Consider the following 18,903-nt stretch of genomic DNA (forward strand, 5'->3'; position numbering starts at 1 on the left):
TAAAATTAAATCAGAATTATATGAATTAGAGTCCAAAAAACATGGAAAGAATCAGCAAAGAGTTGGTTCTTCAAAAAAATTAACAAAATTGATAGACCTTTAGCAAATTTTATCAGAAAAAGAAGAGAACACACCCAAATAAACAAAATCGGAGATGAGAAGGGAAACATCACCACAAAAACAACCAAGAGGGGCTGGGAAGGTGTCTCAGTGGTAGTGCTTGCCTTACATGCATGAGGCCCTGGGTTCCATTCCTCCGTACCACATAAATAGAAAAAGCTGGAAGTGGTGCTGTGGCTCAAGTGGTAGAGCACTAGCCTTGAGCTGAAGAGCTGAAGAATAGTGCCCAGGCCCAGAGTTCAGGCCCCACGACCAACTAAAATAAATAAATTAATTAATTAAAATTTAAAAAAAAAACAAGAACTAAGCAAAAAAAATTTTTTTAAACCACCAAGATTCAGAACATAATTAGGGGATACTTCTCAAACCTTTACGCTAATAAGTTTGAGAATCAGGAAGAAGTTGACAAATTTCTAGTAAATATTGACATGCCCAAACTAAACCAATAGACCCACATCAAGCATCAAAATAGAAGCAGCAATAAGAGCCCTCCCAACCAAGAGAAGTCCAGGACCAGATGGATTTGCAGCTGAATTCTACAAGGTCTTCAAAGCAGAAATCACACCAATACTTCTCTAACTCTTCAATTAAATTGAAAGTTCAAGTTCACTACCAAACTCTTTCTATGAAGCCATCATAACCCTTCATCCCCAAACCAGGTAGGGACTCATCAAAGAAAGAGAACTATAGACTCAACATGGGTGCAAAATTTCTCAATAAAATTCTGGCCAATTGACTTCAACAACTCATCAAAAAAATCATATACCACAATCAAACAGGATTCACCTTGGGGATGCAAAGGTGATTCAATATACACAAGTCAATTAATATAATCCATCACATCAACAGGAGCAAGGATAAGAACCACATGATTATTTCAATTACACACATACACACAGGAAGTAGAGTTCTGGCTCAAGTGTTAAGAGTGTTAGGCTGGCTAGCCTTGAGCTAAAATGCTAAGAGACATTGCCCAGTCCTGAGTTTCAGCCCTAGTACTGGCACTAAAAGTCTGTTAGATAAGAGATAGTGCACTACATTTTCTAATATGCTACCATAGGATAGCCTCTTTGTAACAGTGTCCTGAAAAGTGGACATGAGAATTTCTGCAATGTAGTCCTACTACTGGAGAAGAAATCTGATCCATCAAGGAGATACAAAAACAGGAACAGCTACATGTCAGGAGGAATGTTCTTTTTTTTTTTTTAGATTGAAGGTTTACTATTAATATTCAAGATTTTTCTTGCAAAGTAAGGAAGTTGTTTCTCAGTATTCTTTACTCTTACCTGTTTGAAACTGCACTGATTTACTCATTTGCCTCATCGAAAACTTTTCAGAGCAATCTGTAAATGTCAGAGTTATATATCATGAAAAGTCATGAAATGTTGGTTGAACTAGGTATTCCAATATTGAAAGAAAAAATCAAATATTCAACTGCCTTCTAAAAAAGAATTTATAGAGCCCCCTCTTCAGAACATTTAACATTATAAATTATTTTAAATATCATCTTAGTATTGCATACAAATAACTGGTAATTCCATACAAATGAATGGTAATTGCCAAAAATATCAAAAGCAACTTAATTTAAAAAGAACAAGGATATTCTGGCTTCAAATGATGAAATCTCCATATTATAGTAGTTGCTGAGCCAAACAATGTGATTCTGGAATATACAGATTTTAAAACTCTGGAAGTTTAGAGTATTTAAAGTCTTATGACATCAAACATGTACTGCCTACATACTGAAATGATTGTAAAAATCATTGCAAAAACTGTAAAAACCATTGCAAAAATAAGAGCTCAGATTGTAATTATGGTAAGTTATAATATTACAGAAAAGCATTAGTTTTCAGAAACTCTCAAGAATTCCACTTCTTGCTCTTTGTTGGTTAACTGGTTATCTCATGGACTTTCCTGCGCAAGTTGGCTTTGAACCTCAATTCTTAGATCTCAAGCTCCTAAGTGGCTAGGATTAACAGGCATGAGCCACAAGCATTTAGCAACTAAGCATTCCTGAAGCTTTCAGGAACCCAGAATTGCTCTCTTTTTTTTGGCAATAATAGGGTTTTGAAATCAGGACCTTGTATTTGATAGACATGCAATTTTTTTTGTTACATGTGGGGCTTGAACTCTGGGCCTGGGCACTGTCCCTTGGCTCTTCAGCTCAAGTCAAGTGCTCTACCACTTGAGCCACAGTGCCACTTCCAGTTTTCTGGTGGTTTATTGGAGATAAGTCTTACAGACTTTCCTGCCTGGGCTGGCTTTGAACCTCCATCCTCAGATCTCAGCCTCCTGAGTAGCTAGGATTATAGGTGTGAGCTACCAGTGCCTTGCTGGACAAGCAAGATTTTCAGAAAACTTTTAATGAAATGAGAAGGTACAAATGTCCTTAAGACCCATACCACAAACTAAATATTTATTTAAGATAAATATATAAGATAACTTTCAAGACTATTTAAATGTTTTCACTTTCAAAATACATTCTATCACTTCAGGAAGGTATGTAGAGACAAAGGGTGAACAAATGCAGCAATGGTACTCACTAAACACTATGTTGAAAATGCAATTTGTGAGTGAGAATTGGAGGAAAAAACTGGGAGAAAGCAAGGGAAGGGGTGGCAATATACAAAAGGAAATGTACTCTTTTTTTTGGGGGGGTGGGGTCCAGTCGTGGGGCCTGAACTCTGGGCCTGGGAGCTGTCCCTCAGCTCTTCAGCTCAAGGCTAGCGCTCTACCACTTGAGCCACAGCACCACTTCCGGCTTTTTTCTTTTTGCTTATGTGGTGCTGAGGAATCGAACACAGGGCCTCAGGCATGCAAGGCAAACGCTCTACCACTGAGCCAACTTCCCAGCCCAGGAAATGTACTCTTTGCCTGATTTATATACCTGTGACCTGTTTGGCCATCACCTTTATAACAAGAATTTTAAGAACAGTAAAAAAAAATTGCTATTTTTTTATTTTCAGCTTTAACTCTATCTACTTCTATATTTATTCTTATTTTACCATTGTCAAGGTCTAAAAAAATTGCTTGTACTGAAAACTTACAAGTGGCGTTGTAGCTCAAGCAATAGAGCGCTCGCCTTAAGCTGAAGAGCTGAGGGACAGCACTCGGGCCCAGAGTTCAAGCCCCATGACCGGAAAAAAAAAAAAAGAAAACTTACTCAAGTTTTCCAGTTATGACCTATTTCCAAAGTACAAATCTGGAGCCAGGTGCCAGTGCTTCATGCCTGTAATCCTAGCTACTCAGGAGACTGAGACCTAAGGATCACAATTTGAAGCCAGACTGGGGCAGGAAAATCCATGAGACTCCTATCTTCCATAAACCATCCAGAAAAAGCTGGCTCATGTGGTACTGTGCCAGTCATGAACAAACAAGCTCAAGGACAGTGCCCAAGCCCTGAGTTCAAGCCCTAGGATCCATATACAATTTTCTGACAAAAAAAACTGGCTTAGAGACATGGCTCAGGTTGTAAAGCATCAGCCAAAAAGTGAAAGTGACAAACAGTCAGGTACTGGTGGCTCACAGCTGCGATTCTAGCTATGCAGGAACCTGAGATCTAAGAATACTAATTCAAAGCCAACCAGGGCAGAAAAACCAATGAAACTCTTATTTCCAATTAACCATCATAAAAACAGGAGTAGAGCAGTGGCTCTAATGGTAGAGTGCCATATAAGTGAAAAATCAAAGGAAGAGCCCAACACTCAGAGTTAAAGCCCTAATACCAGCACAAAAACACACAGGCCCCATCAGCACACTGGACATTGATGAAAATGAACTAAGCAACTCAAAGGCAGCGATGGGAGGGAGGGAATGAGAGGCAAAGAGGGAATGGAGGGAGGGAATGAAAGGCAAAGTGGGAACAGCTTACACTAAGCAAAAGGAAAGAAATGTAAATATCACCTGATGTGGAATTGTCAAAGTTCACAGAATTCACAAACTTTATAGACCATGGTAATGACAATTTGCCTTGTGAAGGTTAAATGTGTTTGTGACTTTAACTCAGTATCACTATTCCACAATACTGTGAAATATATGAAATTTATATAATCACCTAATCTCAAGAAAAATTACTTTTTAAAAAAACACAAAGACTCCGGTACATGAAGAAAACACATACTATGTAAGAAATAACACGACAAAATAGACATTTTAGTAACGTAATTTATTTAAAATATGTGACAGCACATTTTCATGGTAAATATCAAACAAAACTCCCATTGCTCAACACTATTCTTATTATTCCACACAAAAGTTTTAGAAATAAAACACATGGGGCTGGGAAGATGGCTCAGTGGTAGAGTGCTTGCCTTGCATGTATGAGGATCTGGGTTAGATTCCTCAGCACCACATAAGCAGAAAAAGCCAGAAGGGGCACTGAGGCTCAAGTGCTAGTGTGCTAGCCTTAAGCTGAATTGCTAAGGGTCAGTGCCCAGGCCCAGAGTTCAGACCCCATAACCGACACACACACACAAAAAAAATAGAACACATGTGTTAAGTGTTAACAGTTGTCAACTATTTGGTATCTTCACAAAGATCAGACAGAGTCTAAGCTTGAGGATTTCTCTGAAGATGAATCCTCATCTCCACTGCTGGAATCTGAGCTGCTGTTTCCTTCACCCCCTTCTATATCCTCCTTCATCTTCTGTTTTGATTCATGTGAGCCACCACAGTTGATCAGTGTAGTCTCCGACCAGTCAAGTCCTGGAGCCTGTGATACATAATCTTCTTCAGGTGAATCGTTGGGATCCTTGCCTGGTGACAACTGCACATCTGGTCGTGGGAACTTGGGGTCTGAGCCTCCTGTCATGCTCAAGTTCTTTCTCTTACCATAAGTTGCCTCTGCCTCTCGGTAAGCTGCATACTCTTTAGGTGACAATGTCTTGAGCCAGAGATCCAAGTCTACCCTGTATTGTTTTTGCAGCATCTCAGCTAGGTTCTTATAATGTTCCTTCATACTCTGTGGAACTCTCTGCCAGCGCCTGCTGATCTCCACCATGCGTGCTCTCAGGGGCAGGTGCTGAAGCTCCCGACTGGACCAGGAATCTTGGTGAAATTTGTGATATGCATTCATAGGGGGTTTCTTGGGCTCTCCATGAAATTTCACCTTCACAGAAAAGTCCTCAGTTTTTGGAGGAAGCCTGACAATTCTGGAAACATTCGATGTCTTGTAAACCTGTACTAGATCAGGGTGGTCTTGCCTGAATTGAGCCAGCTTTTCTTTAAACTCCTGTTTCTCCTTCTGGAAATCCTGAATATATGCCTGTTTTATGTGCTCTGGAAGCTGCTTATATTTCTTGGACAAAACCTTAGCCAGATCCTGGTTACTCATCTTAGGGTACCTTTGGGAGTATTTGGCCCATTTCTCCTTGTAAAAGCGTATGTAAGCAGTCAGTGGCCTTTTGGGAAAATCTGGATGCTTTTCGTATTTCTTGTTTCTGTTAGGGTTTTTAATATGTTCTTTGGCTTCTTGGACTAAATCTGTCAGTGTGCGATACTTCCTCAACTTGTGGGAAATCTCCAACCATTTGAGTTTGCACGTCTCTCCAGAAAAATGTTTAAAAGCTACTTTCCCCCAGTCCAGACATGACTGTGTTTTTTTGAATGTTAGGTTGTCATCAAATGGGAGGTTCTTCTCCATATGGTCCAGCAGCATCAAAATGTCTTTTTTGGACCAGTAGACTTGACCATGGAGTGATGCCATTTCCAGATTGAGTGTTGATTCACTGGAAGCCCTCAAACCTCTTCATTCACTGTACTGAACAGAAGACTTGTTTATTCAAGTGATTCTGTATCTCTGAAGAGAAAGAGAAAGTTACTTTCCTTCATTGGGATAATAGGAAAATATCACATTTCTTAAAATATGTGCCTTATATAATCTTAATCATGTAAATGAACAATTGTCTGACTTATTTTGCATACCATAAGCTTGCATATTATATGCTGTAACTATAATGTTACACCTCTTCACAACGCCACTGCAGGCTCCTTCCACAAAATCTCAGTAAACCTACTTTAAGTAGAACTGCTATACCATCAGCCTCTCACTCAAAATTTATAAGGAATCAAAGTCTCTGGGCCTGTAGATCACACCTGTAATCTTAGATTCTCTGGAGGCTGAAATCTAAGGAATGTGTTTCTATGCTAGTCTGGGCAAGAAAGTCTGTGAGACTCAGCTTCAATTTAAGCATCAACAAACCAGAAACTGAGCTGTGGCTCAAGTAGTAGAGTGCTAGCCTTGAGCAAAAAAGCTCAGGGACAGTGCCTAGGCCCTAAATTCAAGCCCCAGAATCAACACATGCACACACACGTGTATACACACATGTATACACACATGCATGCACATGCACACATACATATGTACACACACACACACACACACACACACACACACACACACACACAGAGTCCCTGGGGACAGAGATTAAATAGGATTAAAAAAATGAAGTGAAAGTAGTGACTAAAGTGGAAACTTTCAGCCAGGCATTGATGGCTCACACCTGTAATCCTCACTACACAGGAGGCTGAGATCTGAGGATTATGGGGCAAAGCCTGGCAGGACAGTCCTTAATATCTGTATCTCCAATTAACTGAATAAAGACCAGAAGTGGAGCTATGGTTCACGTGGTAGAGCACCAGCCTTGAAGAAATGAAAGTTAAACGAGAGAACCCAGGTGCTGGCTTAAACCCCAGTACTAGCACAAAAACAAATAAACAAATAGGATACTTTCACTTTGTGAAGCCCTAAGTGTGGCCAAAGTGGAGCCAAAGTATATTTCACCATAAGTACAAGTGAGGACCAAGGATGAAGAGGTAAGAGACATGCCAATGATATCCACAGACCAGACTTCAGCTCTGTTCTGCTCTAACAAATGATGGATTTCTATGTTCTTCAGGATCTTGCACATGAACATATATGCTTCAAACACAAATTCTGCATCTGCTTTCAAATGCCACAATAGAAATACATTTTAATGGTATATGTCACATAGAGCCTCATGTATGGTATGCAAGTCCTCTTATCATCAAATTCTACCTCCAAAAAGATGTTAATAATTATATATGGCAGAAAAATATTTACCTTGTCATCATATAATGAAGTATCCTAAAAACCTACAAGCCCAAGTAAAGTCATATTTTAATTCAAGAGTGAATAAATAGTTTTAAACACCATGCTATAAAAGATACCTTTGGGAAATAATAAATTATAATTATTAAAAGAACTATGTAAAGAAATGGGCTTGAACTCAGTGCCTAGTGCACTTGCTTGGATTTTTCACTGAAGGTTGGTACTTTACTATTTGAGCCACAACTCACTTCTGGCTGATAGGTGGCAAACTGGGGATTAAGAATCTCAAGGACAGCAGGGCACTGGTGGCTCTCGCCTGTAATCCTAGCTACCCAGGAGGCTGAGATCTGAGGATCATGGTTCAAAGCCAGCCCAGGCAGGAGAGACCATGAGACTCCTACCTCCAATAAACCACCAGAAAACCAGAAGTGGCGCTGTAGCTCAAGTGGTAGAGCGCTCGTCTTGAGCTGAAGTGCTGAGGGACAGCGCCTAGGCCTGGAGTTCAAGCCCCACGACCAACAACAACAAAAGAATCTCATGGACTGGGGGGAGGGGGGGAGGCTGGGAAGGGGAAACAAAGGAGAAGGCTACAATGCTTGATAAGAAATGTACTCATTATCTTGCCCTTGTAATTGTAACCCCTCTGTACAGTATTTTCACAATAAAAAAAATTAAAAAAAAGAATATCATGGACTTTTCTGCCCAGGCTGGTTTCAATGACAATTCTCAGATTTTAACTTCTTGAGTAGATAAGAATACTAATATCAGCCACCAGCCATCAGCTAGAAAATTTAAATTTATTGAGTTTCCTCTCCCTGCCCCCCACAGGTCTGGGGCTTGAAATCAGGGTCTGGGCACTGACAGCTTCTTTTGCTCAAGGCTAGCACTCTTTATCACTTGAGCCACAGTGCCACTTCTGTTTTTTTTTTTCTTTTTATGTGGTACTGAGGAATGGAAACTAGGGCTTCATGCATGCTAGGCAAGCACTCTACACTAAGCCACATTCCCAACATGAGGTTTTTATTTTAAACATCAGAAGGAATGCTATTTTATCTGTTTCCTTAGAGAAATGAAAATTCTATCTTAGTAGATAATCACAGACAGTAAGTAAGATAGAAATAATATCTACATATGACAGTAAAAAATGGAATGCATGGTGTTTATGGTCACTTCAAAAAATGATTTAAGAGAAAAAGTTGCTTTCCTCAATCTATTTTGTAAATGGTAATTACTACAAATAAGATTCATGTTAGGGAAATGAACCCTAAGATATGTATTCAAATGTTTTTTTCTTTCATGCGATTGTTTCTAATAAATTTATAAGATTATTTCTTTGTTGCTTTGTATGTCCTTCCCCGCGGTATAACCCCTGCTTTCACTATATTTGATGTCGGTATAATTTGTGGAGGGAAGGGGGAAAAATCGTTTAAATAGGGATACAGGTGGACCCATTACAACAATGAGATGTACAAGTCGTTATGTCAAAAACAAACTTGACAACTTTGGTGAGAGGGAGGGGAATAGTAAGGGATGGGAAGGGGAAACAAAGGAGGAAGCTACAATGTTTGATAAGAAATGTACTCATTATCTTGTTCATGTAATTGTAACCCCTCTGTACAGTATTTTCACAATAAAAAAAAAGATTCATAGTAACTCAAAAGAGAAGGTAATAAAACATTAAAAAAGAAATGTGAAGCCAGGCACCTGTAGCTCATGCTTTAATACTGGCTACTCAGGAGGATGAGATCTGAGGCTCATGGTTCAAAGCCAGCCAGGCAGGAAAGTCCATTAGACTCTTATCTCCAAGAATCTACTCAGAAAAAGCTGGAAACGGTAAGGTGGCTAAAGTGGTAGTACTGTGGCTCAAGTGGTAAAGCCACAGCCTTAAGCACAAAGAAACTGAAGGACTGCACCCAGGCCAAGTTCAAGCTCCAGGAACAGAAAATAAAAAAAAAAAAGGAAAGAAATATGGAAGCTGGATGTAGGTGGCTCAAGCCACTAAGATCTATGAGTCACCATTTGAAGTGGGTCTGAGAAATAAAGTTGGAGAGACCCTGTCTCCAATTAACCAGCAACCAACTGGACTGGACTAGATGTGTGGTTAAAGGTAGGGCAGCAGCTGTGACTGAAAAAAAAAAAAAAAAACTAATGAGAGCATGAGGTCCTGAATTCAAGCCCCTGGGATCAGAAAAACATAAAAGAAGAAAGGAAGAAAGGAGAAAAGGAAGGAGAAAGAAGAAAGGACAGGCAGACAGACAGAAGTAAAGAAAAAGGAGAGAAAGAGAGAATGCAGATGTGTAAGAAAGTATGTCCCAGACTCACAGCAGTTAAACTATCAAAAGGTCATTCATTCCCATTAGGAAAATGGTACATTCTAAGATAAGAATCAATTAGTGAGCTGGGTGCTGGTGGCTCTCACCTGTAATCAGGCAGCTGAGATATGAGGATCACAGTTCAAAGCCAACCCCAGCAGGAAAGTCTTTGAGACTCTTATCACCAGTTAACCACCAGAAAACCAGAAGTGGTACTGTGGCTCAAAGTGGTAGGGCACTAGCTTTAAGTGAAAAAGCTCAGGGACAACACCCAGGCCCTGAGTTCAAACCCCAGGACAAAAATCAACCAAAATCAAAACCAGAACCATGTGTCATCTAGTTCATTGGGCTTTTACACTAAATGCTTGGCAGTAATTGAAATTTCCATTTCTAGTCCAAAGTGAATGCAAAATGCCTCTCATTTCTGGTACATAAATGAGTTAATCAGTGTCATGTTTCACAGGCCTCATCACTGGATTCTGTATTAGTGTTCAGCATTTTAAAGATCAATGCTGATGCCTGAAGTCCCAGTATAGGGTGCATGTGCACAATTAATATCATCAAATTAAGTTTAAGTCTGTATCAGAAATAACAAATAGCATTAGGACTAACTTCCATAAATTCACAATTATATACAAGGACAAAATTGTTAAAAATGTATGAATTGAAATATGGTAGATTAATGGGAGAACTCAAATAGTGTAATTCCTTAGAAAGGTAAATCAGTTTAACAAAATAATACTAAGAAGCAGTACTTTGACATGGGTGGGATCAAGGGGAAAGGTGTAGACAAATGAACAAGAGAAGAGAGGGAGAATGCAATAAAAAAAATCAAGCATACATAGCCCACAAAGTTAAGAATGCATATCCTACAAAGTTAAGAAAAGTGAGGGAAGGAATGGCTAGGTGAAGGATAGGTGAGAATATTGAAAGGGGTGACATTGATGAAGGTGCATTGTATTCATAAAGTGCTTTGTTAAATGGCAACTCTTTTGTACAACGACTTAAAGGTTTAAAATTATAAAAAAAATCCTCAACAGAAAAAAAATCAGAAACCATTGACAGAGATTAAAATTCTGTAACTCAAAAGTAAACTGAAAATAATCACATGGCTTTCATTAACTAGAAAGAGTACAAAAGCCTCTGACAAGAGAAGTGAAAAGGAAATGTGAGGCAGAAGCATGGTTCATCTACTGCCTTGTCAGAGGAAGCTTCATTTGCAAAAGTTGACGATTGAAACCGTGGAGGGTGTTCTGGAGGGTGTTAGGATGAACTTACTTGTATAATGTGACTGTTCCAAAAGCCCTTTGTAAATAGGAAATATCCCCCTTTTCTGTCTCTTCTCTCTCATTACATGACTTCATGGCTGTAACACACACTTAGTCTCTATGCTCTCTCTCTCTTTCTCCAACCCACACCTGTTTTCCTAATGTCTCTTTAAATTGATTAGTTTTAATCCAAGATGATTTAATCTTGGATTATCTTCCAATGCCTGGTACTATAAAGAATAGAAATTGGGGCAGGCACTGAAAATTCATGCCTATAATCAGGATGCTGAAATCTGGGGATCATGGTTCAAAGCCTTGCAGGCAGAAAAGTTCATAAGGCTCTTATCTCCGATAAACTACCAAAAAACCCAAAGTGGCACAAGTGGTAGAGTTTAAGTTTTGGGCAAAAAGAAGCTCAAAGATAGTGCACAAGCCCAGTTCAAGCCCCAGGACCAGAGAGGGGAAAAAAAAAAGAAAAAGAACAAAAAGAATAGAAATCACGTTCATAATTTTAACTGCAAAAGTCCTTTGAAGAAGGTCTGACTGATGATAGACTGATGATAGAAGGTCTGACTGGCCTAGAATGCAAGAAACTTTCGTTTGGGGCCGATCCATCACACACACAAAAAAAAGAACAAAATAAAATTACTGTTTTTTATTCATGAAAATGTTTTTCTCAATCACTTCAATCTCCAGGGTAATTTCATCTTTTTACCTGGTGGATCCCGGAGCTAGAGCTAGTGATAATAAGCAACAATTAATCTCTGGTATTTAACACAAAAGAAGTGAATATACAGTTGGGGGTTCTCCCTATCGATCAAATATGTCACAGACTCCCTCTTCCAAGCTCCTCTAATCTATCTGAATACTGATTTGTGCCCAGTTCTTAAAACACAGCCACAGGGCTTTCACATCACGGAGTTTCCTTAGAAAACAAAACAAAACTTCCTATTAAGCTTCTGCACAGATTCACCTAAGGCCAGCACTACTGAAATACTGCAGGCACGTTAGGGGCCTCTTGTGTAGTTAATTTTAGAAACCTACACGGTAGATCGGTTAAAATCTATCGAAAACTCCAATAATGCAGGCCACTGAGTTGCACACGCTGAAACTGAAGACGCCTGGCGCTGGCGGCCTTCCGAAGGATGACCGGACCGAGGACCTAAGCTAGGCCTGGAAACCGGCGGGAAGCGAGAGAAAGGCGCCAGGCCGCTCCGCGTCCGTACTCACCGAGTCCCTGGCGGCTCCGAGCTTGCTGGCAGCGGGCAGACCGGCACAACGCGGGGCGGGGCGGCTCGAGGCTCGGCGAGCCTCGGCGGGCGCGGGCGGCGGCGGCGGCTTCCCCAGTGTCTCCCCGGCAGACGTGCGCCCTCCGTGGGCCGCGCGTGCTCGGCAGCGTCCCGCCCGGAGTAGTCTACTTCTCCGCGTGGGCCCCAGGCCAGCGGCTCGGTTGGCTCCGAACTCCCCCTGAGCCAGTTCCAGGGGGAAAGAGGAGGAGATCTCAGGCGCCCTGAGCCGCGGTCATTCTAGGCTGGTGCTAGATCCCAGCAGCTCCAGAAGCCGACGCCAGAGGAGCTCGGTTCAAAGCCAGCCTGAGCAGGAAACTCGCGAGATTCCGTCTCCTGTAAAGCGCCGCCCCCGCCTCAAAGGCCGGAAACAGGGTTCAGGCTCTTGGGGTAGAGCACCAGTCTAGAGCCGAACAACTCTGGACAGCATCCAGGCCCAGTCCAAGCACAGACAAAGAGAGGGAGAGGAGAGGGGAGGGGAGGGAAGGGGAAGAAGTGGAAAAGAGGAAGGGGAAGGAAGGGAAGAGGGAGGGGAAGGAAGGGGAGAAGAAGAGGGAGGGAAAGGAAGAGGGAGGGGAGGGAAGAGGAAGAGGACAGGAAGAGGGAGGGGGAGAGGGAAGGGAGGAGAGGGAAGAGAGAGAGAGAGGAGGGGAGGGAAGTAGGAGAGGAGGGAAAGAGAGGAGAAGGGAGAAGAGAAAATGCATTTTAAGGCAGGCACCAGTGGCTCATGATTATATTCAAGAGGCTCAAATGTGAGAATTGCAGTTCAAAGCCAGCCCATACAGGAAAATCTCTAAGACTTTTGTATCTCCAACTATCACCAATTAGTCAGAAGTGGAACTCTGGCTTCAGGGATGGATTACCAATCGAGTATAAAAGCTCAGAGGCAGTACCCAGGCCCTGAGTTCAAGCCCCAGGAAAAGAAGAAAATAAAAAAAGAAAAAGACTATGAAAAGGCATTATACTCAGGCACTGATGAATCAGACTTAGAATCTTAGCTACTCAAGAGACAGAGACACAGAACATCACTGTTTAAAACTAGCCTAGTAGGAAAAGTCTGTGAGCTTCTATCTTTGAAACAAGATGCCAGATGCCTATGGCTCATGCCTGTAATTCTAGCTACTCAGGAGGCTGAGATCTGAGGATCATGGTTCAAAGCCAGCTAGGTTAGGAAAGTCCATGAGACTCTTATCTCCAATAAACCACTCAGAAATCCAGAAGTGGCACTGTGGCTCAAGTGATAGAATGCTCACCTTGAGCAGAAGAGCTGAGGGACAGCGCCCAGGCCCAGAGTTCAAGCCCCATGACCGACAAAAATAAATAAATAACAAATTTCGGGGTAGAGGTGAGGCCCAAGTAGTTGAGGGCCAAAAAGCTATTTAATGGAAGAATTATTCACTAAATTTATTTTTATTGTGAATCAACGATCTCACATTCTTATTTTTAATTCATATGACTACAATTGCTACTACTACCACTCTTCGTAGCAGTAGTAATAGTAGTAGTAGTGATTTGAGCTCAGGGCTTATGTGCTGTGCCTATTTTTTTCATGTCTGGCAGTGTACCACTTGAGCCACAGCTCCACTTCTGGCTTTATGGCTGGTTCACTGGAAAACAGAGTCATGCAGAGTCCTGTCCAGGCTAGCTTCAAACTTTAATCCTCTTAGTAATTAAGATTACAATATGAGTCACCATCACCTGGCTACAATTATGCATTTTTCTTTCCATTTTTTTTTGCTTAGTGTTATGATTTCCTTTTGTTTAGAGAGGGTGTATTTCTAAGCTTGCTTAACACTTGGGATCTTACCTCCGTCTTCCCAGAGCTAAGCCTAACAACACACCTAGCTTGACATGTGCCTTCTTATTCTACCTTTTTTTAAACTGGTAAAATTTAAAATGTCTGATTTACATTTCCATTCCATTTTCCTTCACCTTTTAATAACTGTTTATTGAGATCAATGTCAAAGGAATTGGCAATAAAATTATAGTGTACTAAAACAGTCCTAGCTCTGCTAGAACATGTATTATATGGAATAAGTTTGGCCAGAAACCACCAAAAAAGTATACAATTAGAACTGTAATGACTGCACTAAAAGAGCAGAAAAGCTTAGGGTATGGAATGTATCCAGGACAGAATGTAGAACTGAATGTGATGTGAGTGAATGATGTGAGTGAATCTTACCTCCAGCACTGCAAGAAACTTTATTCGTGGTGATGATGGTGACAGCAACCCCACAGATGCACGCACAACGCTGCTCTATCAAAAGGCTTCTCTAGCTGTGTGGCAGGAGGAGGAGAACAGCCTGGTAAATCTTAAGGTGGGTGTGGGCTTTAAAGCATGCTAAGGTGTGTCCTTCATCATAGAAACAAAGGGAAGCTGGTGATGGCTCATTCTGCTTTTTAAACCTTTCATTTATGTTACTTCAGGGGTCTGAACGCAGGGCCTGGAAGCTGTCCCTGAGCTTTTTCGTTCAAGGCTAGCATTTTAGCTCCACTCCAGCTTTCAGTTTTAGTGGTTAATTAGGAAAGAAGAGACTTTCTTGACTGGCCTTCCTTTAAACTGCAATCCTCAGATCTCAGCATCCCGAGAAGCTAAGGCTACAGGTGTGAGCCAACTGTGGTTGGCTTGCACATCTATTTTTTTTTCTTTTTTTCTGGTTGTGGGGCTTGAACTCTGGCCTTAGGTGCTGTTCCTGAGCTCTTTAGCTCAAGGTGAGTGCTGTACCACTTGAGCCACAGCACCACTTCTGGTTTTCTGGTGGTCAGTTAGAGATAAGAGACTCAAGGATATTCCTGCCTGGGCTGGCTTTGAGGCCGAATCCTCAGATCTTAGCCTCCTTTGTAGCTAGGATTGTAGGCATGAGCCATCATGGCCCAGCTATGATTCTAAATCTTTATGTAACTGAGAATCTTTCTGTCAACTTTTACTTGTTTTGGGTGTGCTGCTCACTCACACTCTGTCCTCATACTCCTTTGGGGAGTTGAGCAGAGTTAATGGGCCTGGGAGCCATGGATGATGGCCTGGTCTGAAAAGCAGGTGCTCCCGTCCTGCCTGGGGTATATGCCTTGCCATACTCAGGGGTAGTTTTGGCAGAGGGTTGGTATCTTGGTTAGAAATTTCCAAAGAAGGGCTGGGAAGGTGGCTCAGTGGTAGAGCGCTTGCCTTGCATTCATGAGGCCCTGGGTTCAATTCCTCAGCACCACATAAGCAAAAAGAAAAAAGCCAGAAGTGGTGCTGTGGCTCAAGTGGTAGAGCACTAGCCTTGAGCTGAAGAGCTGAGGGACAGCGTCCAGGCCCAGAATTCAGGCCCCATGACTGGATCCCACCACCACCAAAAAAAAAAAAAAAAAAAAAAAAAAGAAATTGCCAAAGAATTCAATAGAAACTCCCAAGTATATTAGACTGCTTGGAGAAATTTATTTCAAAGTCCTGTATTAATGTTTTACTTAGAATTTGTGATATTTAGTATTTAATATTTATGGCAATAGTCCATTCAAAAAGAGGTTTTGTTTTTTGTGCTGGTCCTTGGGTTTGAACTCAGGGTATGGACACTGCCGCTGAGATTTTCTGCTTAAGGCTGGTGCTCAACTTAAGCAACAGCTCCACTTGCAGCTTTTTGGTGGTTAGTTGCAGATAAGAGTCTCAAATATTTTCTTGCCTAGGCAGGCTTTGAACCATGATCTTCAGATCTTAGCTCCCTAAAAAAGTAGAATTACAAGTGTGAGCCACCAGCACTGGCCAAAACCTTCCTTTCATTAAGCTGCACTAACCAGGCTCCCTGAATGTGTCTGGGCAGCTGTGTAGGAAAGGACTTCTGCTTTTCCTTAAGTTTTGCCCTGATGTGACCCTCACCCTACATTACAGTGTGGTAATATTCAGCCCTTTGGCTGAAGCCATGTGATTTCAACCATTGTTTCATAATCTCAATCTCTCCCTCTCCCTCCCTTCCTCTCTCTCTGTCTTTCACTAACACACACACACACACACACACACACACATGCACACATAAAAAAATGAAGAAATAAAATTTTGCTTTGGTTTTGAGTCATATTTGGATTTCTTCTAATTAATATATATTTATGGCAATTAATTATGCTGTTATATATAACTATCTGTATCTGTACACACACACACACACACACACACACACACACACACACACATATGGTGCTGGGCCTGGGCCTAGGTGCTGACTTTGAGCTTTTATGTGAAAGCTAGTGTTCTATCTCTTCAGCCACAGCTCTACTTGATAGATAATGGGAGATTAATGTCTCACAGACTTTCCTGCCTGGCTTGGCATTTGAACTCTGATCTTCAGATCTCATCCTTCTGAGTAGCTAGGATTACAGTCAGGAAACATCAGAGCCCAGCTTGTGTTATATTTAATTGACATAAAAATTGCTTCAACATATGACCTAGTTATCATCTCCCCCCTTTATTTGAACACTAGTCTCTCTTTACTACTAGTGAGGTGGTTTGCTCTCCCTTGTAAAGCTCTCCTTGGCCTATTGTCTTGGGCAATAACAAAAAGGTGGGCATGCCTGGAGACATCTTTCACAGGAACCACATAAAAACAAAAAGACAGCCAGGTGCTGGTGGCTCATGCCTTTAATTCTGGCTACTTAGGAAGCTGAGATCTGAGGATCATGGTTCCAAGCTAGCCCAGGCAGGAAAATCTGTAATACTCTTATCTCCAATAAGCCACTCAGAAATCCAGAAGTGGTGCTGTGGCTCAAGTGGTAGAACACTGCCTGCCTTGAGCTGAAGAGCTGAGGGACAGTGCCCAGGCCCAGAGTTGAAGCCCCACAACCCACAACAACCAACCAAACATCAACAAACACACACACACACACACACACACACACACACACACACACAAAACAAGCAAACCACTGACTGAGAGAGAAAAAGAGAGGGAGAGACTGAGATTATGAAACAATGGTCGAAATCACATGGCTTCAGCTAAATGGCTGAATATTACCACACTGTAATGTAGGATAAGGATCATATGAGGGCAAAACTTAAGGAAAAGCAGAAGCCCTTTGCTATACAGCTACCTAGACACATGCAGGGAGCCTGGTTAGTGCAGCTTAATGAAAGGAAGGTTTTGGCAAACACTTTCTATGTGGTTCCTGCAGCATGTACACAAAGTTTACCTATGTCAAACTTGATGAAACCATTAGCCTTGCCAGTTTCCAAATTTATGAGGTAAAGGTGTAGGACTCTTTTATTCCCCAAAGATCTTTACAGCTTGTACAACTCAGAGGTAGTATTATGAACAGAAAAGTGAGTGACTCTACATGTCATTGATCAGACAGGCATTGTCTCTTGTCCATAAAATGCTAAGGACATGCATAACACCAGCAAGGTAAATAATATTAGTTTGTATGTCGCCATTAACCTTAATGATCACTTCAGTATCATAGGGAATACCTAAGATTAGAAAGAAAGGTTATTCAGATTGTAGAAATCAGTGGATGTGTGAGAAAAAAAATTAGGTAAATTTATCTGATACCAAAAATGTTACAACAGCTACTAACTTGAGAGGCTTCTTCTGTGCCCATGAGGCACAGCTGTGCTAGGTATAGAAAATGTAATAAACTTATTTATTCATTTATTTTTTGCTGTTCCTGGGGGCTAGAACTCAGGGTCTGGGTGCTGTCCCTGTTCTTCTTTGTGCTCAATGATAGCATTCTACCTCTTGAGGCATAGTGCCACTTCTGGCTTTTTCTGAGTAGTTTATTGGAGATAAGAATCTCAAAGATTTTACTTCACCGGCTGGCTTCCAACTGAGATTTTCAGATCTCAGCCTCCTGAAGAGCTAAGATAGTAGGTGTGAGCCATCAGCACCTGGCTTAGATTTTTGGTCTAAAAATTTTGTTTCTATTTTATCAATTGATTCATTTTTTATTATCTTTAAGTAGTTGTACAAAGAAGTTACCATTTATGAAGCCAATAAATCTTGGTCAATGTCACCTCTTTTAACATTCACAATAATCTCTCTCAACACAATCCCTCCCTCACTTTTCTTAATTTTGTTGGATATACATTGAATTTTTTTTGGGCGGGGGGGGGGGTCCGGTCATGGGGCCTGAACTCTGGGCCTAGGCGCTGTCCCTCAGCTCTTCAGCTCAAGGCTAGGGCTCTACCACTTGAGCCACAGCGCCACTTCCAGCTTTTTTCTTTTTGTTTATGTGGTGCTGAGGAATCAAACCCAGGGCCTCATGCATGCAAGACAAGCGCTCTACCACTGAGCCCCTTCCCAGCCCCTACATTGAATTCTTGACTGCATTCATCTCTCATTCTGATTTGTTTATCCCTTTTCCCTTGACCCTACTCTCAACCTCTAAAGTACCTGTTACTTAGTGTTTATTGTTTTGGAACTTTGTCTTTGCATCTCTTTTTTTACTCTTTTGCTTTTATACTACTATTATAAAGGTGATGTACAGAGAGTTACGGTTATATAAGTTAGATAGTGAGTACATTCTTTTTGGACAATGTTATTTGTACCACTACTGCATTGTCATTCTTTGTCCCTTCATTTCTGTGCCCCCTTTCCCACTTAAAGACAGATAAATGAGCAAACAAGACAAAATGAAAAGTAAACAAAAGCAGCAGCAAAGAAAAAAACCTCTTGTTTATATTTCTTGGAGTTTATTTTGATAAACTATGATCAGAGGCTATCTGGATTTCTAAGGGATTACACTAGTTGACATTCTCCCTTGAATCTATCATATTTAGTAAATATATTTGTATACACTTGCATACCACCTAGTGTATTTATGTTTATAAGCTAATTCTAGCTTCTATATATGTGGAAGAACAAACAATCTTTGTCTTTCTGGGA

At 41.1% G+C, this 18,903-nt stretch overlaps 1 protein-coding gene across 1 annotated transcript; it reads right to left on the reverse strand.

The window, feature by feature from the left end:
• Positions 1-4,657: 4,657 nt before the first annotated feature.
• Ubtfl1 (upstream binding transcription factor, RNA polymerase I-like 1) lies at positions 4,658-5,824 on the reverse strand. Its single transcript, XM_013035820.1, has one exon. The coding sequence runs from the start codon at positions 5,822-5,824 to the stop codon at positions 4,658-4,660; it is 1,167 nt and encodes a 388-aa protein (XP_012891274.1).
• Between the last annotated feature and the right edge of the window lie 13,079 nt (positions 5,825-18,903).

This window comes from Dipodomys ordii, unplaced genomic scaffold, assembly GCF_000151885.1.
Source record: "Dipodomys ordii isolate 6190 unplaced genomic scaffold, Dord_2.0 Scaffold222, whole genome shotgun sequence".
Taxonomy (NCBI): Eukaryota; Metazoa; Chordata; class Mammalia; order Rodentia; family Heteromyidae; genus Dipodomys; species Dipodomys ordii.